General features: G+C 64.7%; 2 protein-coding genes across 8 annotated transcripts in view; one reads left to right on the forward strand and one right to left on the reverse strand.

Moving 5' to 3' along the window:
* PIEZO1 (piezo type mechanosensitive ion channel component 1) overlaps positions 1 to 15,720 on the forward strand; it is a 37,464-nt gene extending 21,744 nt beyond the window's left edge. For 3 of the 6 annotated variants that reach the window (XM_025209160.1, XM_025209165.1, XM_025209163.1), the window contains 37 exons: positions 55 to 203; positions 468 to 647; positions 879 to 988; positions 1,143 to 1,303; positions 1,552 to 1,728; positions 1,869 to 1,994; positions 2,108 to 2,308; positions 2,408 to 2,612; positions 2,830 to 2,934; positions 3,444 to 3,597; positions 3,941 to 4,184; positions 4,374 to 4,470; positions 4,656 to 4,824; positions 5,165 to 5,254; positions 5,471 to 5,559; positions 5,995 to 6,066; positions 6,714 to 6,814; positions 7,351 to 7,438; positions 7,559 to 7,630; positions 8,000 to 8,172; positions 8,268 to 8,392; positions 8,627 to 8,818; positions 9,126 to 9,384; positions 9,514 to 9,702; positions 9,822 to 10,095; positions 10,239 to 10,344; positions 10,562 to 10,709; positions 10,799 to 11,013; positions 11,349 to 11,507; positions 11,724 to 11,871; positions 11,998 to 12,186; positions 12,791 to 12,883; positions 12,989 to 13,161; positions 13,280 to 13,402; positions 13,849 to 13,928; positions 14,210 to 14,411; positions 14,857 to 15,720. In XM_025209160.1, the coding sequence (XP_025064945.1) occupies positions 55 to 203; positions 468 to 647; positions 879 to 988; positions 1,143 to 1,303; positions 1,552 to 1,728; positions 1,869 to 1,994; positions 2,108 to 2,308; positions 2,408 to 2,612; positions 2,830 to 2,934; positions 3,444 to 3,597; positions 3,941 to 4,184; positions 4,374 to 4,470; positions 4,656 to 4,824; positions 5,165 to 5,254; positions 5,471 to 5,559; positions 5,995 to 6,066; positions 6,714 to 6,814; positions 7,351 to 7,438; positions 7,559 to 7,630; positions 8,000 to 8,172; positions 8,268 to 8,392; positions 8,627 to 8,818; positions 9,126 to 9,384; positions 9,514 to 9,702; positions 9,822 to 10,095; positions 10,239 to 10,344; positions 10,562 to 10,709; positions 10,799 to 11,013; positions 11,349 to 11,507; positions 11,724 to 11,871; positions 11,998 to 12,186; positions 12,791 to 12,883; positions 12,989 to 13,161; positions 13,280 to 13,402; positions 13,849 to 13,928; positions 14,210 to 14,411; positions 14,857 to 15,106 (5,688 nt within the window). In that variant the 3' untranslated portion in view covers positions 15,107 to 15,720. The remainder of the gene's footprint in view (positions 1 to 54; positions 204 to 467; positions 648 to 878; positions 989 to 1,142; positions 1,304 to 1,551; positions 1,729 to 1,868; positions 1,995 to 2,107; positions 2,309 to 2,407; positions 2,613 to 2,829; positions 2,935 to 3,443; positions 3,598 to 3,940; positions 4,185 to 4,373; positions 4,471 to 4,655; positions 4,825 to 5,164; positions 5,255 to 5,470; positions 5,560 to 5,994; positions 6,067 to 6,713; positions 6,815 to 7,350; positions 7,439 to 7,558; positions 7,631 to 7,999; positions 8,173 to 8,267; positions 8,393 to 8,626; positions 8,819 to 9,125; positions 9,385 to 9,513; positions 9,703 to 9,821; positions 10,096 to 10,238; positions 10,345 to 10,561; positions 10,710 to 10,798; positions 11,014 to 11,348; positions 11,508 to 11,723; positions 11,872 to 11,997; positions 12,187 to 12,790; positions 12,884 to 12,988; positions 13,162 to 13,279; positions 13,403 to 13,848; positions 13,929 to 14,209; positions 14,412 to 14,856) is intronic. The other 3 variants (XM_025209162.1, XM_025209161.1, XM_025209164.1) reach the window with 3 other exon arrangements.
* A 148-nt stretch (positions 15,721 to 15,868) lies between these two features.
* The window catches only part of CTU2 (cytosolic thiouridylase subunit 2), a 6,998-nt gene continuing 771 nt past the window's right edge, over positions 15,869 to 22,095 (reverse strand). For both annotated transcript variants that reach the window (XM_006027877.3, XM_025209166.1), the window contains 14 exons: positions 21,177 to 21,251; positions 20,450 to 20,528; positions 20,311 to 20,370; positions 19,797 to 19,857; positions 19,288 to 19,397; positions 18,599 to 18,903; positions 18,312 to 18,447; positions 17,808 to 17,939; positions 17,400 to 17,491; positions 17,062 to 17,153; positions 16,801 to 16,939; positions 16,631 to 16,697; positions 16,304 to 16,362; positions 15,869 to 16,210 (listed from right to left, as the gene is read on the reverse strand). In XM_006027877.3, coding sequence (XP_006027939.1) covers positions 16,144 to 16,210; positions 16,304 to 16,362; positions 16,631 to 16,697; positions 16,801 to 16,939; positions 17,062 to 17,153; positions 17,400 to 17,491; positions 17,808 to 17,939; positions 18,312 to 18,447; positions 18,599 to 18,903; positions 19,288 to 19,397; positions 19,797 to 19,857; positions 20,311 to 20,370; positions 20,450 to 20,528; positions 21,177 to 21,251 — 1,474 coding nt within the window. In that variant the 3' untranslated portion in view covers positions 15,869 to 16,143. The remainder of the gene's footprint in view (positions 16,211 to 16,303; positions 16,363 to 16,630; positions 16,698 to 16,800; positions 16,940 to 17,061; positions 17,154 to 17,399; positions 17,492 to 17,807; positions 17,940 to 18,311; positions 18,448 to 18,598; positions 18,904 to 19,287; positions 19,398 to 19,796; positions 19,858 to 20,310; positions 20,371 to 20,449; positions 20,529 to 21,176; positions 21,252 to 22,095) is intronic.

Here is a 22,095-nt window from a genome sequence, read left to right on the forward strand (position 1 = left end):
CGCAGATGCGGCAGGCTGCCCTGTCCCTGGGCGCTCATGGCTCTTGCCCCACAGGTGTACTACAGCCTGTGGCGGAAGCTGCTGACGGGTTTCTGGTGGCTGGTGGTGGCCTACACCATGCTGGTGCTCATCGCCGTCTACACTTACCAGTTCCAGGACTTCCCCGCCTACTGGCGCAACCTCACCAGCCTCACCGACGGGCAGTGAGTGACGCCAGCCCCTGTCCTGGGCACCTCTCCCCCCCACGGAGACTTGCCCAGTGGAGTGTGGGGCAGAGCCGGGGGAAGAACCAGGGGTCCGGGGCGGGTCCATATCCCTGCTCGGGGAGAAGGGGGAATGCACGTGGAGATCATGGCTCAAAGCCACGGGGCAGCCCCATCCACGCTGGTCTCGTGGGACTAGCAGCCTCGGGGCGAGCCTGGGCTAACGGGGCCAGGGCTTGAACCACTGCCCTTCTCTCCCGCCAGGCTGAGGGACCTGGGCCTGGAGCAGTTCAGCGTGTCCGCGCTCTTCTCCAGCATCCTCATCCCCGGCTTCTTCCTGCTGGCCTGCATCCTGCAGCTACACTACTTCCACCGCCCCTTCATGCGCATCACCGACCCCGAGCACGCGCCTGCCCCAGCGCCTTGCGCCCACCTTGCCCCCAGGTACACCCGGGGCTGCTGTTGGGGGGCGCTCCTTCACCTGCACCAGGGAGCGGTGTGGCTGCATCCTCCGGGGCTGGGGCTGAGCTGCTGGGAAGGGGTAGGGGGGTAGGGGTCCGCAGTCTCAGCAGGGTGGGGGGCCTGCCTCTCTGCATCCTGGGTGGGGCTGGGGGAGCCGAAGCAAGATGCGGAGGGTCGTGGGGTGACCCGTGCTGACCCCTCCCTCCCCGCTAGGCCCGAGGAGGAGGAGTACGAGAGCCGCTTGCTGCGGGATGCCCAGGGGCAGGAGGAGGAAGGCGGCGAGGCTGAGGCCGAGCAGGGCGGCTCAGACACTGCCTCGGAAGGTGAGTGCCCCCCGGTGCAGTGCAGCAAGACCCTGCCCCGTTGGGGTCGGGGTGTCTGGGCTCGTTGTGGGTCCAGCTGCCCGGGGCAGGGGCGCACAGGTGCCAGCCTGGCTGACGGGCTGTCCTGTCCCCCACGCCACCCCCTTGCTTGCAGCAGTGCCCAGCAAGTGGGGCTTGGTGTTGGAGCGGCTGGAGGTGCTGGGCCGGAGCTTCTCGGACGTGCTGACGCGGGGGCAGGTCTTCGTGCGGCGCATGCTGGAGCTGCACGTCCTCAAGCTGGTGGCGCTGTACACCGTCTGGGTGGCACTGCAGGAGGTACCAGGGCTGGGGGTGGGCTGTGCAAGGGCTTTAGAAGCCCTGGAGGGGGGGCTCTAGCTGGAGTCCAAGGGATTCCCTCCATCCATGGGGTCCTGGATAGGTGGCAGGGGAGTCTGCCCTGTTGCTGGGGGGAGCCAGCCCCTCAGGGGGTCCTCAGGCTGCATCAGCTCTCCCCTGGCACCGGCATGGTGGCCAAGCGGCGGGGTCTGGCTCCTGTTTGGACCTCTGTCCATCCATCTGTGCAGGTGTCGGTGATGAACTTCCTGCTGGTGGCACTGTGGGCCTTTGCGCTGCCCTATGGGCGCTTCCGCCACATGGCCTCCTGCCTCTCCACTGTCTGGACCTGCATCATCATAGTCTGCAAGATGCTCTATCAGCTTGAGGTCGTCCAGCCCAGTGACTACTACAGCAACTGCACCCAGGTTGGCCCATGCACCCAGGTTGGCCTGGGCATCTGGCTGCTGGGCTGGGTGGAGGAGGGCACGGGGTGGTGCCCAGCTCGCAGCAGGGACTGGAGACCCCCCCCCCTCTGCCCTTGCTCACGGCCGCCCATGCTCCGCAGCCTCTGCTGAACAGCACCAACCTGCCGGCCGCAGAGCTGCACAACTCCACGCTGTACCGCGGCCCGGTGGACCCCGCCAATTGGTTTGGCATCCGCAAGGGCTACCCCAACCTGGGCTACATCCAGGTGCGTGACCCCCGTCTCCCGTCCCCACAGTCCTTGGCTCAGCTTGGGCTTGCGAGAGCCGGCACCTGGGGCCCGAGGCGGGACTCAAACCCCTGCCCCTGTCCCCATGACAGAACCATTTGCTGGTGCTGCTGCTGCTGGTGTTCGAGGCAGCGGTGTACCGGCGCCAGGAGTACTACCGCCGGCAGCACCAGCTGGTGCCCCCCGCCACCGAGGCCATCTTTGAGGAGGGCACGCATGCCCGGCTGGACCAAGGCTTGCTGCCCTGCGCCCAGTACTTCCTCAACTACTTCTACTACAAGTTTGGGTTGGAGGTGAGTTCAGGCGGGGGGTTCCCTGGTCCAGCAAGCACCTGCAGAGGGGACGACAGGAGGTACCTGGATAGCGGCTCAGCCCCCTCCCTCCCTCCTTAGATCTGCTTCCTGATGACGGTGAATGTGATCGGGCAGAGGATGAACTTCATGGTGATCCTGCACGGCTGCTGGCTAGTCGTCATCCTGACCCGGCGCCGCCGCGCCGCCGTGGCCCGCCTCTGGCCCAAGTACTGCCTCTTCCTGGCTCTCTTCCTGCTCTACCAGTACTTGCTGTGCGTGGGCATCCCCCCAGCCCTCTGCAAAGGTAAAAGGGCAGGGACGGGGGTCAAGCTGGGGTAGGCGTGAGCCTGCAGCTCCTGGGGGCACATGGGGTGGGGGGGGAGGTGGCACCCCAAATAGGTTTTGCAGGGGGCTGGGGGCAGCCAGGGGGTTCTTAGGACCCAGGGTGGGGAGTGGGGTCCTTAGAGGATGTGCCTGCCCCCCTCACCCCTGTGGTCCCACTGACCCCCCTCTTGCTGCAGACTACCCCTGGAGGTGGAGCCGCTCCATCCCCCTCAACTCGGCGCTCATCAAGTGGATGTACCTGCCCGACTTCTACATGGCGCCCAACTCCATCAACCTCATCAGTGAGTACGGGCAGCTCCCCCCGGGGCATTGGCATGTCCTCCTGTCCCCCTGCCTGTCCGTCCTCCCGGCAGAGGTTGGGCGCAGGCCCGTGCTCCGCATCCATGGAGAGCAGACTCCCGGGTACTGGGCGCTGTCCTGCCCCTTGCATACTGGTCCATGAGCAGGCAGGGATCCCTACCAGCTGGATCTCGGGCTGAGCTTCCCAGGGAGGAGGCGGGACCTGGGGCTGGCCCTGCCCACTTAAGGAAGGAGGAGGATCCTGACTTCCCAGGGAGGAGGCGGGACCCTGCCCACTTAAGGAAGGAGGAGGATCCTGGTTGTGGTTTCATCCCCTGGGGGAGGAGCTTATCTGGAGGTCCACCCCCTTTGCAAGAAAGGTGCGTGGCTTGGCCCCTTTTAGGGTGGAGCCTAGCTGGAGTCCCACCTCTTTGCAAGGGAGGGGGAGGAGCCAGGACAATGCCCTGGGGAGGGGTCTGCAGGTCCGGCTCTGACCCCCTGGTCCCCGCAGGCGACTTCCTGCTGCTGCTCTGCGCCTCCCAGCAGTGGCGGGTCTTCGAGGCGGAGCGCACGGAGGAGTGGCGCCGGGCGGCCGGCGAGAACACCGACCACCTGGACCCTGCTCGTGACGGGCACAATCCTGTGCCCAACTTCATCAACTGCCGGTGGGTGCCTGGCTCCCAGGGATGTCCTGTGCTGCCCCTTCGCTCTGGCATTGGAAGGGGGAGATGGCCAGGGGGTGCTACCTGGGACACAGCTGAGGGGCAGCGGCTGGGCCATCAGCACGGTGCCCGGAGATGCAGGTGACGCTGTCAGGGGCTGAGACCCGGGATGTGGGATGCCCACGAAACGCTCATGCGGCCCCTTGCCGGTCACAGTCCGTGGGTGGAGGGAGAGAGGGACCCCCAGACCTGCAGTGCCCCAGCTGCGGGGAGCGGCCTGCAGCTGGGACAGGCATCCTAAACCCCCGGGGCTGCCCTGACCGCCCCATCCTGGCTCCGTCGGCAGGTCCTACCTGGACATGTTGAAGGTGGTGGTTTTCCGCTACCTCTTCTGGTTCGTGCTGGTCGTGGTCTTCATCACGGGCGCCACTCGCATCAGTATCTTCGGCCTGGGCTACCTGCTGGCCTGCTTCTACCTGCTGCTCTTCGGCACGGCCATGCTGAGCAAGCCGGCCCGGGCGCGCCTGGCCATCTGGGACTGCCTCATCCTCTACAACGTCACCGTTATCATCTCCAAGAACATGCTCTCGGTAGGTGCCCAGGGCAGGGCCTGGGAAGGGACCCCCCCATACTGCCGCTTCTGTGCCCATTGCTCTGGCATTGCAAGGGGGAGAAGGAGGGGTGCTACCTAGGAGGCAGATGCAGCTGGGAGCTGGGGCAAGGGCAGCCCAAGGCTCCTGCAGCTGCCTGACCGCCCCATCCCCTGCTCCTTCCCGCAGCTCCTCTCCTGCGTCTTCGTGCAGCAGATGCAGAGCAGCTTCTGCTGGGTGATCCAGCTCTTCAGCCTGGTGTGCACCGTGAAGGGCTACTATGACCGTGAGTACCTGCCCTGGCATCACCTCCCTGTGTCCCTCCCAGCACTGGGGGTGCAGGGGCTGGGAGGGGACAGAGGCTCCCAGGGGTCTTTGGGGTACAGGGTTGGGGGTGTCCCAGTGTGAGGGGGCATCCCCCAGAGTGAGTCCGGCCCCAGGTGCCTGACCGTCCCCTCTCCCCTCTGCCAGCCAAGAGCATGAGCCGGGACCAGGACTGTGCGCTGCCTGTGGAGGAGGCCGGCATCATCTGGGATAGCATCTGCTTCTTCTTCCTGCTGCTCCAGCGCCGCGTCTTCCTCAGCTACTACTTCCTGCATGTCACCGCCGACCTCCAGGCCTCTGCCCTGCAGGCCTCCAGGTGAGGCTGATGGTTGGGGGAGCTCACTTCTCCAGGGAGGCCCTGCCAGCGGGGGGTGCGGTCTGCCTTTGCCTCAGACACCAACACGTTGCACATGCATGTGTATGCACATGCATGCGTATGCACATGTGTGACTCCATTGCAGTGCCAGGCACCAGAAGCCCCGACATGGGGTCCCCATGCCTTCCCCAACTGGCAGGGACCAAGGTGCTGGCTCTGATGGCCCCACGGGAGATGCCAGAGCATCTCTCTGCAGCTGTTGCCCCTTCCTGACCCCTGGTTGGGGGGAGACCGGGGGCCAGGGCTGTGCTGGTGCTCATTGTCCGCGGTGTCTCGGCAGGGGCTTCGCGCTGTTCAAGGCCAGCATCCTGAAGAGCATGAGCTTCCACCGCCAGGCCGAGAAGAAATCGCTGGTGCAGCTCAAGCGGCAGTGAGTGGCCGTGGAGGGGTCCCTGGCAGGGTGGGGGGCTTTCAGGGTGGGCCGCCCCTTTGCTGTGGGGGGAGCAGAGGAGACTGGGGTGGGGTCCGTGGTCCAGCCAGGAGTGCTGCCACCCATCGCAGTGTGTAGGGGCTCGGCGAGGGGTCCCGGGGGGCCTTGGGGAAGGGGCAGACAGACAGGGACAGAGCTGGCCCGCCTCTGCCACAGGATGGAGCGGATCCGCGCCAAGCAGGAGAAATACCACCAGGAGAGGCTGCCCAGCGACCCCACCGAGGGTGCTGAGGACGACCGGACAGGTGAGGGGGTGCACGGGGGGAGCAACCTGCCCCGAGTTGCTCCAGCCATCGCCTGTCCCCAGCCCAGGGCTGTTTGCCTGGCTGGTGTAGCACAGAGGTGACAGTCCCTGGCCAGGTGCATGGGACAGGCCTACCTGGGGCTCCATCTCCTGCCCCTGCCTGTCCTCAGCCCCACTCCAGCCCAGCTGTGCCCACCCTGAACCCGTGCATCCTGGCAGCGCCATCACCCCAGAGCCCAGCAGGTCTCATGCCCAGCCAAAGCCTCCCTGCCCTGTGTCCCTGGTCCCCTCTCCCAGTCCCCAAACAACCCCAGAGCTGGCTCCCCTGGCATTCCCCGCTCCATGCCGAGGTCTGCCCCTGGCCCGAAGCCTGGCAGGAGCTGGGCCGCCTGCCTGTGCGGTGCCGTCCTCACCCGGCCGTGTGGTCGTTCCGCAGAGCCCGGGGGCAGGAAGGCCCCTTCCCGGCAGCAGACGCGGTGGTGGCGGCCCTGGTTAGACCATGCCGCAGGTACTGCCCGCATGCCTACGGCTCCAATGCCTGGTGGCGGGTCACTAACAGCCCCTCTCCATGCCGCCCGCGCCTCCATCACTGACTCCATGGGTGCCCCGCATGGCTCCGATCCACCTCCACCGCCCCTTCTTGCTGGTTCTGGGCCGGGGCTCGGTTAACTCTGCGTTTCTCTGCTTCTCGGGACTAACCTTGGAGGGAGAAGGGGGTTGGGTCTAGGTGGTTGGTGGGTCTGAGTCGGGGACCAGCTGGTTGGGCTCGGCGGGGGGTGTGCTGGGTGGGCAAGACATGCATGTGACCCGTGTGCAGCACACAGTGAGGCCCTGCACACGGAGGGGTGGTGGCATTGCACGGGCAGTTGTGCCCTGGGAGCTCAAGGGGCACTGGGACACAGGGGTCCTGGTCTGGCTGCCTGGTGCCAGGATGTCCCAGCCAGGCCTGGGCAGCACCCCCACTTCTCCATGCCTAGCTGGCCGTGGGGTTGTGGGCCAGCTCTGGATGCCCTAGCTGTGCCACGTGGCTGGGAGCTGAGAAAGCCCCGGGGTGGTGGCTGGGGGTGATGCCAAGCACCGGGGGGAGGCAGGGAGTGGGCGTCCTTGCTGCGGTGCCCGGGGTGATGCTGGCATGTGTGTTCCCACCCCGCGCAGTGCTGCACTCGGGAGAGTACTTCCTGTTCGAGTCGGACAGCGAGGAGGAGGAGTCGTCCACGCCGGAGGAGCAGAGGCCGGCTCAGCAGAGCGCCTTCCAGGTGAGGGCAGGTGGCCTCCTGGGGCCTGCGGGTGCCATGGGTGGCACAGAGGGCACCTGAGCTGCTGCTCTGGGCTTGTTTGCCTGTCTCCCATCCATCCATCGTCTCAACTTAGGGGACCCGTTCCAGTCTTGTGGTCCTTTGTCATCCGTCCTTCCATGCATCTGTCCATCCATCCACCCCTTGCCTGCCCCAGCCTGGTTTCTCCTCTCTCCATCCCTTTCCAGCCCCACTCCTCCCATCCCCACTTTTGCTGGACCCAACCCCGGTCCCATTGCAGCGACGACCCCCCATGGTGTGGGTCTCAGTGCCACCCCCACCCCACGCTGGGCCTGGCAGCTGGCTGGTGTTGGCAGGTGCCTGCTGCATTTTAGCAAGTCAGTGCAGACAGCAGGGGAGCAGCTGTCAAAGTAGGGGTTGCATCCACATGCCCCAAGGGTCCCTCTGCTCACCAGGCCCCGGGGGGCAGGTGGGTGCTGGTATTTGATGGATGGGGGTGGCCACCCAGTGCTGAGTCTCTGCCCTATCTTGGCTAGCTGGCGTACCAAGCCTGGGTGACCAACACCAAGTCCGTGCTGCAGCAGCGGGAACAGCAAGAGCAGCAGGATGCCGAGACGCCAGCAGGTAAGACGGGCTCCCTGCTCCCCACCCCTGCCCTTGCTCACGGCACAGGATCCCGTGCACCAGCATTGCCTGGGGGTGCCGCAGCTGGCTGCAGGATGTGACCTGCTCTATGTCCTGCAGGCGATGGTGCGGCTGGAGATGTGTTTGAAGCTGAGACCCCCGAGGTGCCAGAGGAGGAGCAGGAGGAGGCAGGTGGGTCAGAGCCCTGTTGCCTTAGCTGGATGGGTGGCAGGTGGGACAGGGCATGTCCCTGCCTGGTGTGCCCAGGACTCACCCGCTGCCGGCGTCCACCCCTGCTGGGGCAGCGCAGGGCTGGAAGGGTGCAGGTGAGAGCTCTCAGCCTGCTCTTACCCACCCTGGAGCAAGGAGGCATCAGATGCCCCAGGAAAGGCCCAAATCTCCCCAGTCCAGCACTGGGGACCCCTTTGCTGGGGGTGAGGCGGGGCTCAACCTGCATCCTGGCTGTGTGAAGTCAGCAGCACAGTGTGGCCTGCGCCCTCCCAGATGGGGAGGGCTGGTGCCCCTCCAGCCGGGCTCAGCAGTCCCTCCCTCCCCTTGCAGAGAAGAGCAACGTGGTGCAGCGGATGCTGAGCACCCTGCGCTTCCTGGGGGTGCTGTGCCAGGCCACGGGGGACGGGCTGACGCAGTGGCTGCGTGCCATCACCAGGGAGCACGCCGACATGTCCACCATCCTCTGGGTCGAGAGATACGTCCTCACCCAGAAGCTTGCCAAGGTACAGGATGTGGGGGGAGCACGGGGGATGCCTGGCAGCTCCCCAAGCAGCCATGCTGGGGCCCTGGGATGTGACTGCGTGCCCTTCCCTGGCAGGACGAGGACCCCCACGGGGCCCTGGATGACCTGTACCAGCTGCCGGCGGATGACGTGCCTGCCTCGGAGGAGACCGACACACGGGGGGGGCCTGCCCGGGATGCACAGAACGGCGCAGCTTCCAGGCAGGTGCATAGATGAGTAGGGGGCCGGGCAGGGCTGCAGGGACCCCAGTGCAAGGCAGTCGTGTCCTTGCTCTGGCTGATCAGCATCTGGGCAGGGGGGTTCCCCTTCTCCTGAGGCCAGGCTGGGATGGTGCCAAGCTCCCGGCTTTGACCCGCTGTGGGGAGCAGAGGCCTGGGTCCAGACCCTGCTGCCTGTGCTGTCCTGGCATTGACCCTCCCTGCCACCCTCTGCAGCAGTGAGGACCCGCTCAGCAAGGGGGCTCAGCCCCCAAGTGCTCCTGCCCTTCCAGCTGGCGAGGACGCCCGAAGCAGCAGCGAGGAGCAGAGCGTGGCCATGGGCTCCCAGGAAGACGTGCAGGGGTCCCAGGAGCTGCTGGCGCATCCCCGCAGCCGGATGCGGACGGCCAGCGAGCTGCTGTCACACAGGTAGTGGCTGGCGGGTGTTTAGCGAGTAGGGTTCAAGTGCTTAGCTCAGTTTCATGCTGATGTGAAGCTTTGTGTGAAAGGCCTGGTGCACAGGGGCATCCTCCAGGCCCGTGGTACCCGTGCCTCACTAGGGCCATCTTGTAGTCAGTCTGTAGCCCTGATGTTCGGGGTCTCCGGGGTGGGTGCATGTGCTGGGTGCCTCCCCGTGACACAGCCGTGCCCCTGGGCACACTCGGCACGGGGTCCCTGGGAGTGGGAGCCGACCCCAGAGGCTCAGTGCCGCCCGGATCTGTCCCGTGCCTTGCAGGCAGTTCTCCTTTGAGGAGCTGGAGGAGTCGGAGCGGTTCTACGGGGCACAGAATCGCGCGCTGCAGCTGCTGCTGGCCCTGTACCGCTTCGTGGCTGCCCACTCTGACCTGCTCTGCTACTTCATCATCATCCTCAACAACATGGTCTCCGCCTCCGTCATCTCCCTCTTCCTGCCCATCCTCGTCTTCCTCTGGGCCATGCTCTCCATCCCACGGCCCAGCAAGCGCTTCTGGATGACCGCCATCGTCTACACCGAGGTGGGGTCTGGGTCTGCGGCGGGCACTGGGGAGCCTCGTGCTCGGTGTGGGGGAGCTGCGTGCAGCCGGAGGGGGTTGCCGCTGCCGGGACCCTGGCCCCCACTGACCTGCCACCTTCCTCTGTCGCAGGTGATGGTGGTGGTGAAATACCTCTTCCAGTTCGGGTTCTTCCCCTGGAATAGCTACTCCTCTCTGGTGCGCAATGAGGGCAAGCCCTACTTCCCGCCCCGCATCCTGGGCCTGGACAAGACCGACCGCTACATCAAGTACGACCTGATCCAGCTCATGGCTCTCTTCTTCCACCGCTCCCTCCTGCAGGTGAGAGCCCTGGGACGGGGCTGCGGGCACCTGCCTGAGCTCCCGGGAGCCAGGCCTCAAGTGGGGCAGGGTTGTGCCCCTGAGCCTTGATGCTGGGGCTTTCTCCCCACCCTCTGCAGCGCTACGGCTTGTGGGATCATGAGGATGCTGATGTCAAGCCGCCGCGGGAGCCCGAGCGGGCGGAGGACGAGGCGCCTGAGGCCACAGAGCCCCCGGCTGTGCTGGGCAGTGGGGACGATGGGGCGGTGGAGCTGGCTGTCCTGGGGCCAGAGCCAGAGCTTCTGGAGGAAGGGGGGGGGGATGGGGAGCCGGCGAGCCAGCTGCGCTTGAGGAGGAAGAAGAAGAAGAAGAAGAAAAAATGGGGCAGGAAGCAGAAGGTGGAGGCTGCAGCAGGTATGTGGAGTCTGGGCGACAACAGAGAGGGACCGGCCCAGGCCCCTGCACCCCTACTCTCCCAGCCCCGTGCAGGAGGGCTGAGGCAGGGATGTGCCAGGTGGGAGCAGGGGGGTGACGCTTCGCCCTGTGTCTGAGCGCAGAGGAGGGCACGGCAGAGGAAGAGGAGGAGGAGGAGGAGAAGCCCAGTCCATCCCGACAGCGGCTGAAGGCTGCTGGGCTCCGAGTCAAGAGCTGCTTCCTGGCTGCGTAAGTGCCCGGGGGCCACCTTCCCTTCCCTTCCCTTCCCTTCCCTTCCCTTCCCTTCTCCCCCAGGGGAATTGGAGGTTGAGAGAGACACGGCACGGGAGCTTTCCTGGGGAGAGGGACCCGGGTAGTGCCCCTGGTGCTGCTGGGGGAGGTGGAGACTGTTCCTGGGTGGAGGGGACGGTGCCGGTGACCCCGGTGCCCACCCACTGCCTGGCAGGACGCACCGCATGTACCAGCCGGTGCGCAGCTTCTTCCGGGACATCCTGCACACGCAGTACCGGGCGGCCACCGACGTCTACGCCCTCATGTTTCTGGCCGACGTTGTCGACTTCATCATCATCATCTTCGGCTTCTGGGCCTTTGGGGTGAGCTGTGCAGGAGGGGGCTGCATGCTGGCCCCTTGCCCTACCAGCGTCTGGCCCCCCTCCCGTGACATCTGTCTGGCTCCCCGCAGAAGCACTCGGCGGCCGCGGACATCACGTCCTCGCTGTCAGACGACCAGGTGCCCGAGGCCTTCCTGGTGATGCTGCTCATCCAGTTCTCCACCATGGTCATCGACCGAGCTCTCTACCTCCGCAAGACCGTGCTGGGCAAGCTCATCTTCCAGGTCATCCTCGTCTTCGGCATCCACCTCTGGATGTTCTTCATCCTGCCGGCCGTCACCGAGAGGTACCGGGGTCCGGCCCTCCCTGCCACCGTGGCCGCCAGGGACGAGCGGGTGCCTGGGCACCTCAGCCCCATGCTCCGGGGTCCTGCGGGCTCTCCACTTGTGCTGAGAGTCGGGACACCTGGGTCCTTTTCTCTTTCCTGGGCGTGCATGGGCCAGGCCCTGCCTTTGGGCTTCCCCGTGACGGGGTGGGGGCATTGAGGGCAGTGAATGAGCCCTGTTGTAGGCAGGGGGATGTGGCTGGTGCACGCGCCCCCTGCTCTCTCCAGCCTGGATCCAACTCGGGGGGGACCCCTGGAGCCTGGGCCTGACGCGCCTCCCCCACATCTCCCCGCAGGATGTTCAGCCTGAACACGGTGGCCCAACTCTGGTACTTCGTGAAGTGCATCTACTTCGCCCTGTCGGCTTATCAGATCCGCTGCGGCTACCCCACTCGTATCCTGGGCAACTTCCTCACCAAGAAATACAACCACCTCAACCTCTTCCTCTTCCAAGGGTACCTGCCCCGGCGGGGAGGCACTGCTGCCCTAAGCCAAGTGGCTGGGGGGGTAGGGATAGGGGGTTGCCCTCCGATAGTAGCATGGGGTGGGGTTGCAGGGGTTGACCCCCAGCCGAGACCGGCATTTGGGACGGGAGGTGAAGGATGCCGGTCAGCTTGGCTCCCAGGGAGGTGCAGCCGGCGACCGCCCCCAACACCTCTTAAACACTACAGGTTTCGCCTGGTGCCGTTCCTGGTGGAGCTGCGCGCCGTGATGGACTGGGTCTGGACCGACACCACGCTGTCCCTGTCCAACTGGATGTGCGTGGAGGACATCTACGCCAACATCTTCATCATCAAGTGCAGCCGGGAGACCGAGAAGGTGGGCACTGCCCGTCTCTGGCCCCGGGTCCCTCTCCAGCAAGGGCTGCTACCCCCCTCCCAGCTGGGGGCAGATGTGGGGGGGTCTGGGGACCCCCTGCCCTGAACCCCCGCTCCCCCTCCGCAGAAATACCCGCAGCCCAAGGGCCAGAAGAAGAAAAAGATTGTCAAGTACGGCATGGGCGGCCTCATCATCCTCTTCCTCATCTGCATCATCTGGTTCCCGCTGCTCTTCATGTCGCTTGTGCGCTCCGTGGTGGGGGTGGTCAACCACCCCATCGACGTCACTGTCACCCTCAAGCTGGGCGGCTACGAGGTAACAGGGGGCGGAGCCTGTTCCAACTGGGGGTGGGGCTTGCGATGGGGTGGAGCCCCCTCCAAGTAGGGGTGGAGCTTGATACGTGGGGGGCAGCTTGAGTCCTAGATGGGAGTGGAGCTTGTCCTAGAGGAGGAGCCTGTGCCCTAGATGGGGGTGTAGTTTGTCATGGGGGGTGGGGTCTCATGGGGGTGGAGCTTGTTCTGGATGGGAGCTCAGCATGTCCTGGAGGAGGAGCCTGTGCCCTAGATGAGGGTGGAGCTTGTCCTGGGGGTGCAGCTTGTGCCCCAGGTGGGGGTGGAGCCTATGCTGTGCTAGGGCAGGAGGGCGGTGCCACCGGGGCAGATGCCCATCTCTCACCCACCTCCCTGGCTCCGGAGGGATGAGCTGCCTGGTTGGCGGGGCAGGGCTCTGTCCTTGGAGCCAGGACTCCTGGGTCCTCTCCCGACCCGTGCCGGACCCCAGGGCCGGGCAGAGCCCTGGGAGACCCTCCCGAGGTGATGTCCAGTCCCTGCTCTCCATAGGGGACTGCCTGGGGGGACGGGGTCCCGAGTCTCTACCCTCTCCCCCCATACTGACGGCTTCCCCCTTCCCCGTGCCGCAGCCTCTCTTCACCATGAGCGCGCAGCAGCAGTCCATCCAGCCCTTCACGCCCCGCGACTACGAGGACCTCACCAAGCACTTCGAGAGGCAGCCGGTGAGGGACCCCCAGCGCTCCCGAGGGGCAGGGCCTGGCTGCCATGGGGCTAGGGGGGGTTGCTGTATGGCTCCAGGCTCTGACCCCCGTGTCGCCACACTGCAGGTGGCTATGCAGTTCATCACGCTGTACGGCTACGAGGACATCGTGACGGCGCGCATCGAGGGCAGCTCCGGCTCGCTCTGGAGCATCAGCCCCCCCAGCCGTGAGCAGATGCGCCGGGAGCTGCAGAACGGCTCGTCCGACATCACCCTCCGCTTTACCTGGAGCTTCCAGAGGTGCGGGCTAGGGCTGGGGCTGGGGCTGGGACTTCCAGAGGTCCCAGCCAGCCTGGGCTGGGCAGGGCAGATACCCCATCCTGTCCCTGCTCCCAGCTCACGTCCTCCCTCCCCACAGGGACCTGGGCAAGGGCGGCACCGTGGAGCACACCTTCGACAAGCACACTACCGACCTGCAGCCTGGCACCCCCGTGCGCTCCGAGCTGGCCCAGCTGCTGCAGGGCACCCGGGATGCCCCCGTGTGAGTGCAGGGCTGGTGGGGAGCTGGGGGTCCGGCTGGGATGGGATGGGCCTCCCACCCTGCCTGGGTGTGCAGAGACCTCGCACTGTGCAGCGGGGAGGGGGTGCTGGTGGGAGTCCAGGGGCATCGTGCCTGCAGACAGATGTGGAAAGGGGCAACTGGAACCAGTCAGGGGTTGGCTGCTTCAGGCAGCACCCAAGAGCTGCACCTATGGGACTGGCTGCCAGGGCTGTGCAGGGTCCTTGCTGCCAGCAACCAGCTCAGTCCCTAGTGCCAGCTGGTTTGGAAGGACCCAGGTGTCCGGGCTGGCCCAGAGCAGGGGTGGCATGCCCAGAGCTGCTGCACAGGGGTGCAGCAACCCTACAGCCTGTACCAAGATGCTGTCACACCGAGCTGAGACGGACAGGTGGAGCCGGTGGTCTCCATCACACCTCACTCTGTTGCAGGCGGGTCCCCAAGCTCTTCCCGCAGTACATCCGGGCGCCCAACGGCCCCGAGGCCAACCCCGTCAAGCAGCTGCTGCCCGGTGAGTGAGCTTGCCGGGGGTATTCCTATAGCACCAGGGCCCTCACCTCTGCTTTGACCCTGGGGCCAGCAGACGCTGGGAGCTTGGGTACCTGTGGCTTGGCTTGGGGGCAAGGGGGAAGGCAACTGGGGGGGAGAATGAGCCTCACGTCCCTCTGTCCTGCTGTCACTCCAGGACAGATGGACATGACCGAGGTCCTCCTGCTCCTTGCTGCCCTGGAAGCAGCAATGGGGGGCACACAGGGTGGGAGCCCATGTCCTGACCCCCTCTCTCCCCCGCAGATGAGGAGGACAGCTACCTGGACGTGGAGGTTCAGCTGAAGCGGGAGCGCGTGGGCACGGGGGCCGGGGGCGACGGCTTCCTGGAGTGGTGGGTGGTGCGGCTGCAGGACTGCACCCGCCCCGCCGACTGCAGCATCCTGCCCATGGTCATCTTCAACGACAAAGTCAGCCCGCCCAGCCTGGGCTTCCTGGCCGGCTACGGGTGAGTGCCGGGATCCCACACGCCACAGCCCTAAGAGTCCCCAGCCTCTGCTGGGTCAGGGTCACGGGTCTGAAACTTGTGGGTCAGGGTTACGGACCTGGCTCTTGGGTCCTGCAGGGTGGGAGCGGAGAGAGATGCACCTTTTTGGGGGAGTCCTGGGGCTGGAGGGGGGCACAGCTGCCCACAGCATGCTACAAGCACTGAGCTCTGCCCACTGCCATGCAGAAAGCAGGGCATGGGGGCTTCCTAGTCTCCCATCCCAGCTCCTACCCCATTTCCCCTGCCAGCTAAGTGCCCTCAGGCGGTGGCTGGCTCCCAGAGACCCTAGAAATAGGATCAAGGCAGCTAGGCTGGGCCAGACTGACACAGCGGGGGCCTGGCTGGGTGTGGAGGGTGAGAGAAGGGAGAGGTGCCCCCCACGCTGACCCTAGTGCCGCCCCGGCAGGATCATGGGGCTGTACGTGTCCATCGTGCTGGTGATCGGGAAGTTCGTGCGGGGCTTCTTCAGCGAGATCTCGCACTCCATCATGTTCGAGGAGCTGCCGTGCGTGGACCGCATCCTCAAGCTGTGCCAGGACATCTTCCTCGTGCGCGAGACGGGCGAGCTGGCACTGGAGGAGGAACTCTACGCCAAGCTCATCTTCCTCTACCGCTCCCCTGAGACCATGATCAAGTGGACGCGGGAGAAGGAGTAGGGCCCCGGCCGCACCCCCGACTGTCACAGTGGATGCCTTACACCAGCGCCTGCCAGGGCAAGGAGGTGCCCGGAGCGGGGTGAAGGGGCCCACCGCGAGCCAGCTCCATGCCCGCACCCCCTGCCCCGGTCCCGAGCCGTGCCAGAGAGCAGAGGCGCCTGCGTAGGGGCTCAGCCGTGGGCTTTTTAAAAGGAATTTTCTTAACAGCTTAAAAAACCCTTAGAAAGGGGTGGGGGTGGCCAGCCCCTATCCCTGCCTGCGGGATGCTCCCCACCCCCCTGCCGCAGTGCCTTCCAGGCTGGGCTGCCCCCAGGCTGAGCTGCACCCCCAGAGCCCTGGCGTGGGTGCAGGTTGCACTATAAACACGTGGAAGCAATAGCCCCCCTTCTCCCAGCACAGCCCCGGGGCCCTCCGGGCATTGTGGAGCTCAGGAGGGCCCCGGTGGCTGCCTGTGGGCACCGTGGACTTTGCCAAGCACCAGGAACTCAGCGGAGTGTGGCTGTTCCCCCCCACCCCACCCCTAGCCGTGGGGCTTGCTCCAGCTGGACTGTGGACTCTTTTGTAACGTCAAATGGTTTATTTATACAGATATATAATAAAAATCAAGCCGAGGCTCTGTGCGTCCTGGACTGACTGCTGGGGCAGGGGGTGGGATGGGGGTGAGGGGCCTGGAGCCAGCTCGCCCACCGACCCCCTCTGTCTATGCAGGCAGCCCTGGCACAGGGCGTGTGGCATGGCAGGGGCTGAGTTGGAGGCCCCGGAGCCAGGCTGGGGTTTGTGGAGGGTGACTGTGCCCACCTGGTCAGACAGGCCAGCTCAGGAACCGCAACCCAGGGCAGGCCGGGAGCTGCGTCCTCTAGCTGGAAGGTTGCTTGGAGCTGAGTGAGTGGACTGGGGCCGGTGCATGGGCACGGGATGAAGACTCCAGTTGCTGGGAAACCCAGGCCTAAGCCATGCAGTGGTCTGCCCCGGGGAGCTGCCTCTCTTCCTTGAGAGACCTCAGATGCATTGTCCGTGGGGGCAACCGGGGGCCAGGCTCAGCTCTTGGGCTCCGCAGCCTCATCCTCCAGCAAGTACTCCTGGATCTCTTGCTTCATGGTGGCCCTGCAAGGGAGCACGGCCTCAGCGTCCAGCCTGGTGCGAACCAAGTGCCCTTATTGTCATGAAGGGGGTAAGGCCATCTCCCCAGCACGGTACCTGCGCCTCCTGCGCTCAGCCTCCGACCGGATATAGGGCGGGAGCGGCTCCAGGCAGGTCTGCAACGGACAGGAGGTGAGACGGGGGCATGGCTGCCCCTCCTAGGGGCAGCAGGGTTTCTGTTCATGGGACACCCCCACCCCCAGATAGGTGCAGCACCCAGGTCCTTTGCCTGAGGTCTGGACCTCCAGCCCTGCCAGCAGTTAGGAGCTCTGGCTGCTGTCTCAGGGGCCGGACCCCTGGGTCCCCTTCATGCCGAAAGCAGAGCTCAGCACTGGGTGGAGATGAGCTGGCCTGGCACCCCGGGGTGGGTGGCAGAAGACTTACCATGTCCTTGATGGTGAGTCTGCAGCCATAGCAGAGCAATGGCAGGAAATCAGCCCGGGCCTTGGTCCTGCGGGGAAAAGGCAGGAGGCAAGAGCTGAGCACCACAAGCTGGGCCTGGGCTGAGCCAGCTGTGGGTGGGGGAGAGGATCAGGAAGGCGCTTGCTCCTTACCCAGAGGCTGGGGGGCTCCCACAGCACCTGCGTGCCCCTGCCCCGGCACAGCAGCCTCCCCTCGTAGGCGACGGGTCCGATGGTCTCTTCCTGGACAGCTCCTCAGAGATCAGCAACGCCTGCAGCGTGGAGCCCTCCACTGCAAAGAGGAGCTGTGTCAGCCGGGGCCCAAGACCAACACTTTGCTCCTTATGGGCCAATGGCCCCAGCAGATCTTGAGGATGGGCAGCCCCGCAGACCCCCTCCGTGCCCCACACCTACCCACACCGGTGTCCAGGACACAGAGACAAAGGAGGCAGCGCTGGGGTTCGGCTGTGGTGTCTGCGGGGGTCGCGCTCAGCTTCTCACCCGTCCTGCACGAGGCAGAGGGGACAAGCAGGTGAGTAACCCCCCGGGGGGCTCAGCACGGTTGCACTGGGGATCTTGGGGGCTCACTATACACGGCTTAATTGCCTCCCCGCCCCCCAAGCGCTGATTTCCCCCAACCCACAGCCCTGCTGGAGCCCCTCGTTGTTGAGCCGCGGCCCCTGGCTCTCCCCATCCTCAAACTCACGGGCTGATGCCTGGCACCCAGGCTGGCAGTGCTGGATGAGCCTTACCGGTACACGGTGCTGACTGTGGAGGGGAACTCGGCCTGCAGGGCGTAGAGGAAGCGCTCGACCAGCCGGTGGATGCTGGGCTTCTCCAGGACCTGTGGGGAGAGTCAGCAGTGGCTCCTGTGGACACAGCCCTGGGCAGGCGCTAAGCTTTTGGAGCTGGGGCCTGTCTCAGCCCCAAAGCTCTGGCCTGGCTGGTCTGTGGCTCTCCCATCCTTGTGTCCCCTGCCGCGGCAGCTGGGCCCTCAGGGACCAGAGCTAACAGGCCCTGCACCCCCCGGGCTCCTTCACCGAGCTGGATGACCCCACAGCTTCAACACCCGGGCTGCTGGCGACGTGGCCATGCCACCCTCCATGCCAGAGGCAGCAGAACAAGTGAGAAAGAGGTGCACCAGACCACAGCCCCTCTACCTTGGTATCCAGGGCAGGCATGAAGACAGTGGGGACGCCAAAGAGCCGGTTGTAGAAGGCAACCTCCTTGGCAGTGTACTCCCGCATGGGCCGCACCACCGCCACATCGCCATGGCGATCGTCCATGAAACCCTGCACATGCAGAGATGGGTAAGGGGCTGTTATGCCTGCTATGGGAGGAGTGACAGGAAAGCTGCAGGCCCTGAGGGGTTAACTCCCAGTGGGGATGGGCAGCCCAGAGCAAAACCCCCTGCCCGTGCTCGGGGGCACAGACAGGCAGCTCAGAGACTAGCACCCTGGCACTGCCAGCATCTCCCCCAGGCTGGGCATCGATGCAGCAGAGCCACGGGATGCAGGGAGGGCTGCGCCAGGGCTGGCCCGAGCAAGGGAACTGGGGACATAGAAAGGGGAGCAGCAGGGTCCCTGGCTTTGGCTGGGGTGGGAGATGGGGTGCACAAGGGTCCCCCCAATGCCTGCCCCACCCACATCGCCACTGGGGCTCACCGTGTCGAGGGCCAGGAAGGCGCCACGGCCCAGGGAGAGGTTGGTCAGCAGCTTGACAGCCACACGGGTGCAGCTGTCGCCCATCATCACCTTGGAGTATCCCCGCACCCGGGCTGTGTGCAGGATCAGGTGGGTCCTGGAGGAGGAAGGGCATGAGAGGGGGGGCTCCCACCAGGCACACCCAGCCAGAGGCCAATGAGACCCCCAGGGCCAGGGTTTCCCCAATGCCCCTCTTGAAGGGAGCAGTCTAGCCCTTCCCCCTCGGGCACCGTCAGGCTCCCACGCACCGCAGCATCTGCAGAAGCTCTTCCTTGGCTGTCAGCGTCGTCACGGCCCCGAAGAGCTGCCTCAGCTCCTCCGTGAGGGCACTGGCTGGCAGGAGGCCCTCCGGGGAGGCTGCAGCACCCTCTTGCATGCCGAGCACTGCCAGCCGCTCCTGGACCTGCCCCTCAGGTGCCATGGTGTCCCCCGTGCCTGCTGCCCCCTGCCGCTGCTGATGGATGAAGCCTTCCACTGCTGCCTTGTAGCTGCTCCCAGGTGGGCTGGGTGCGTGGGGGGCATGTTGCAAGATGGAGCTGGGCAGCTCGAACACCTGCGGGGAGGAAGCCACAGGAGGCTGCTGAGACACTAGCCCACCCTTGGAGCCTGGAGACTCCGATGGAGGAGCGCAGTGTGGCTGGGATCAGGACTCCAGCACCCTGGACCCTGCGACAGCGCTCCTGCCATCGCAGCCTGCGGAGGCCTGTGGGATATGAACGATGCCCCTCATCCCTGGGGCTTTGGCAGCTGCTCTGGGCACAGGGCTCAGCGCACCTGGGAGGACAGGGCCAGGTAGGTGGTTCTTAGCCAATGACACAGACCCTGCCTGGAGCACAGGCTCTTCAGTCCCATGTGTGCCAGCCCCTGGAGCTCCCCATGAGACCCTGTCCCCAGGAAGGCCAGGTCCCATCACTCCCACACCCATCCTTCCACCTACCTCCTCCAGGTGGATCAGGTGGTGGGGGAACCCCGAGGCCTGCAGCAGGGCCTGCATCCGAGTCAGGGTGTCCTCTCTCTCTTCTGGGCTCTGCCCGCACACGGCTCCCTCTGTGCAGCACAGGAGAGGCCCATGGAGCCAGAGCTCTGGCACTACCCATCCCCTGAGCTTGCACCTCTCCCATGGGGTGCCCTGAGAAGCCTTCCTCACATTAACCAGGGGTTTCTGGCTTAAATGATGCCATGCATACAGCTGAAGCGGGGATTTGGGGGCCAACTGCTACTGGCCAGGTTTCAGACCCCCAGCCCCGAGCTGCCCCACTGGGCCCCTGATGGAGAAGACGCTGCTCCCCACAAAGCAGAAGCCCTCGAGGGAAGGGAGGCCAGGCTGGGCACCCAGAAGAGCCCTGGAAGCTGGGAATAGATTGGGGATGGCCAATGCCAGGGCTCTGCCCACTCCAGTGCCACATGCATGTGCAGGGGGAGCAGGCTGGGGACGTGCTGGGTTACCGTCCACATAGATGACACCGGGCACAAAGCGCAGCCTCTTCGCCGTCTCCCGACTCAAGCCCTGGGGAGAGAAATGGGATGGGTCAGTCCTCCCCCCAGGGCTGCACAAGGTTCCTCTGGCTGATGGGTCTCCTGGCAATGGCAGGGGAGGAGGTAGCGCCAAGAGTGAGCAGGCTGTTACTAGTGGCTGCCACGGGTTAGAGATTGGAGGTGCCCCCAGCCCACATCTGCCCCCTGGTCCAGGGTTTGGACCTGGAAATGAGCGTTGCAGTAAATGGGGCAGAAGCCACAGCCACCCCCCTGCAGCAGAGATGAGGGCTGGACGTGCCAAAGCCGCCCTGGATCAGGCTGACTGCCTGGACTTCCTGGACCATTCCCATCCCCCCAGCAGTGCTCCTCTCTGCAGGTCTGGCAGCCTCCTGCCATCCGCCTTGGTCCCAGAAGGCTGCTCCATCCCCTGCCTTCCTGCTCCCCAGAAGCCGACAGGTTTCCAAGCTGTCTTGAGAGCCAATACCTCTTGGACTTGCCGGAGCATTGCGCTGGAGCTAGGCCCGCCGGACAGCGCCAGCAGAACCTGCAAGGGAGATGGAGCCGTCAGCAGCCAGCAGCAGCACCCCACTGTGCCCTCACCCCAGCACTGGAAACACCACTACCTTCTCTCCTGGGAAGATGACACGGTTCTTCCCCAGCATCGCCCGGAACTTGTGCACGAAGTACTCTCGGAAGCAGGCCCTGCAGCCACGGGAACGCCGGTGAGTATTGAGACACCAGCCGGCAGGCTCGCTCTGCCGGGGAGTCCTGCACACCCCTCCTTCCTGTGCTGGGGGGTGTCACTACCTCCCTCTTCCCAGATACACTGATCCCTGAAGCAGTTCAGTCTGCATCGCAGTCATCAGCAGGTAGAGATGGATGATGAGGGGCTGTTTCACTGAGATGCAGGGACCAGTGATCACACCCCGTGCTAATAAAGGCGACCCCGGGAAAGAACAGTCACCAGTCGTGACTCAGTTTCCCTGCTCCCTACTCCACCGGCCAAGAGCTTGTTATCTCAGAGAAATGGGCTTTATTCCCAAGTGAGAAAAGCCAGGAAGACCAGAAGCAGAATGCCCCTCCTACCCTATAGCCCCCTGTTCCTCCACAAAACACAGGGTCTCTCATCACCGAGTGTCTGCAGGAATAGAAAGGGATCCCAAAGTCTGGGACTTACAGGGCAATGCCCCTCTTTCCTGAACGTGTTCAACCTGCTGTGTGCTTGCTTCTCAAACTCAACTCATCCCTGCTGCAGTTCTGGCTGGGCATGGCCTGGCATCCTGCCGGCTTATGGAAATGAGTAAAGCCGTCAGCAAGGGGAACCCTGTCCCTGCCCCCGGCCACACTTACTTGCAGAAGGCATCTCCGACACGGATGACCAGCACCGGGGCACCTTCCTTGCACTTCATGCACTTCTGCGCACCGCTTGGGAGAGAGGCACAGAGCAAAGCGTTATCCCTGTGGCAGCGCCGAGCCCAGCACGTCAGTGTGGGCTTACTTGAGGACTTGTGAAGATGCAGAGAGCTCAGTGAGTCTTTTAATGTGGCCTCCCAGCTGCCTCCTGGGAGAACCATCTTGGAAAGAGATGCTATGGCTGAGGATGAGAACGGGGAGCAGAAATGCTGCCCTTATTTAGCACAACCAGTGACTGCAACAGTAAAAGAGCAAAAATCAATCACTCTTTTAGTCGACGGCTCAGCTAGGTCCAACTGTCAAAAAGCACAAGGCAGACGGCCCTATTAAAGGCCACGTTACTTGGCTGGGGCAGGGCTCAATGTCTCTCTCATCCAAGGAGCAAAGAGGATCAGGGGACTCTGCCAGCACCCAAGCAGGTGAAACTGGCCAGAGGCTGCCCCCTGGGCATCCACTGCTACAAGTATTGAGGGATTTGCTGTCACTCCCCAAGCAGGAGTCGCAGCTGCTTGTGCCAGGCACTGCACGTGCACGCTGCTATTGTGCCGGTGCCAAGGAGCTGCTAGTGAGGGTGGCAGGCACGGCAGCAGAGGTGGATCCAGGAGGGGTGCAGTCTCCTGACCCCCTCCTCCACCCCCCTTGATTCCTGCTCTGCCCAAGCTTTAAACCCAACTGCACAGCGTGAGCAATGACATTTCTATTCAGGCAGAGCCGAGAGAGTCGTGGTTCATCGTTATCTCCCTGATTCCTGCTAATCTCTCTCCACTCCACACGTGTTAACAACTCCTTCTCCTTAATAATCTTGATATTTCACTATTCAAACTCTCCGTTTTCCTGCAATTCTGCTGTCTGTCCG

Source organism: Alligator sinensis, unplaced genomic scaffold, assembly GCF_000455745.1.
Source record: "Alligator sinensis unplaced genomic scaffold, ASM45574v1 scaffold255_1, whole genome shotgun sequence".
In the NCBI taxonomy this organism is placed as follows: Eukaryota; Metazoa; Chordata; order Crocodylia; family Alligatoridae; genus Alligator; species Alligator sinensis.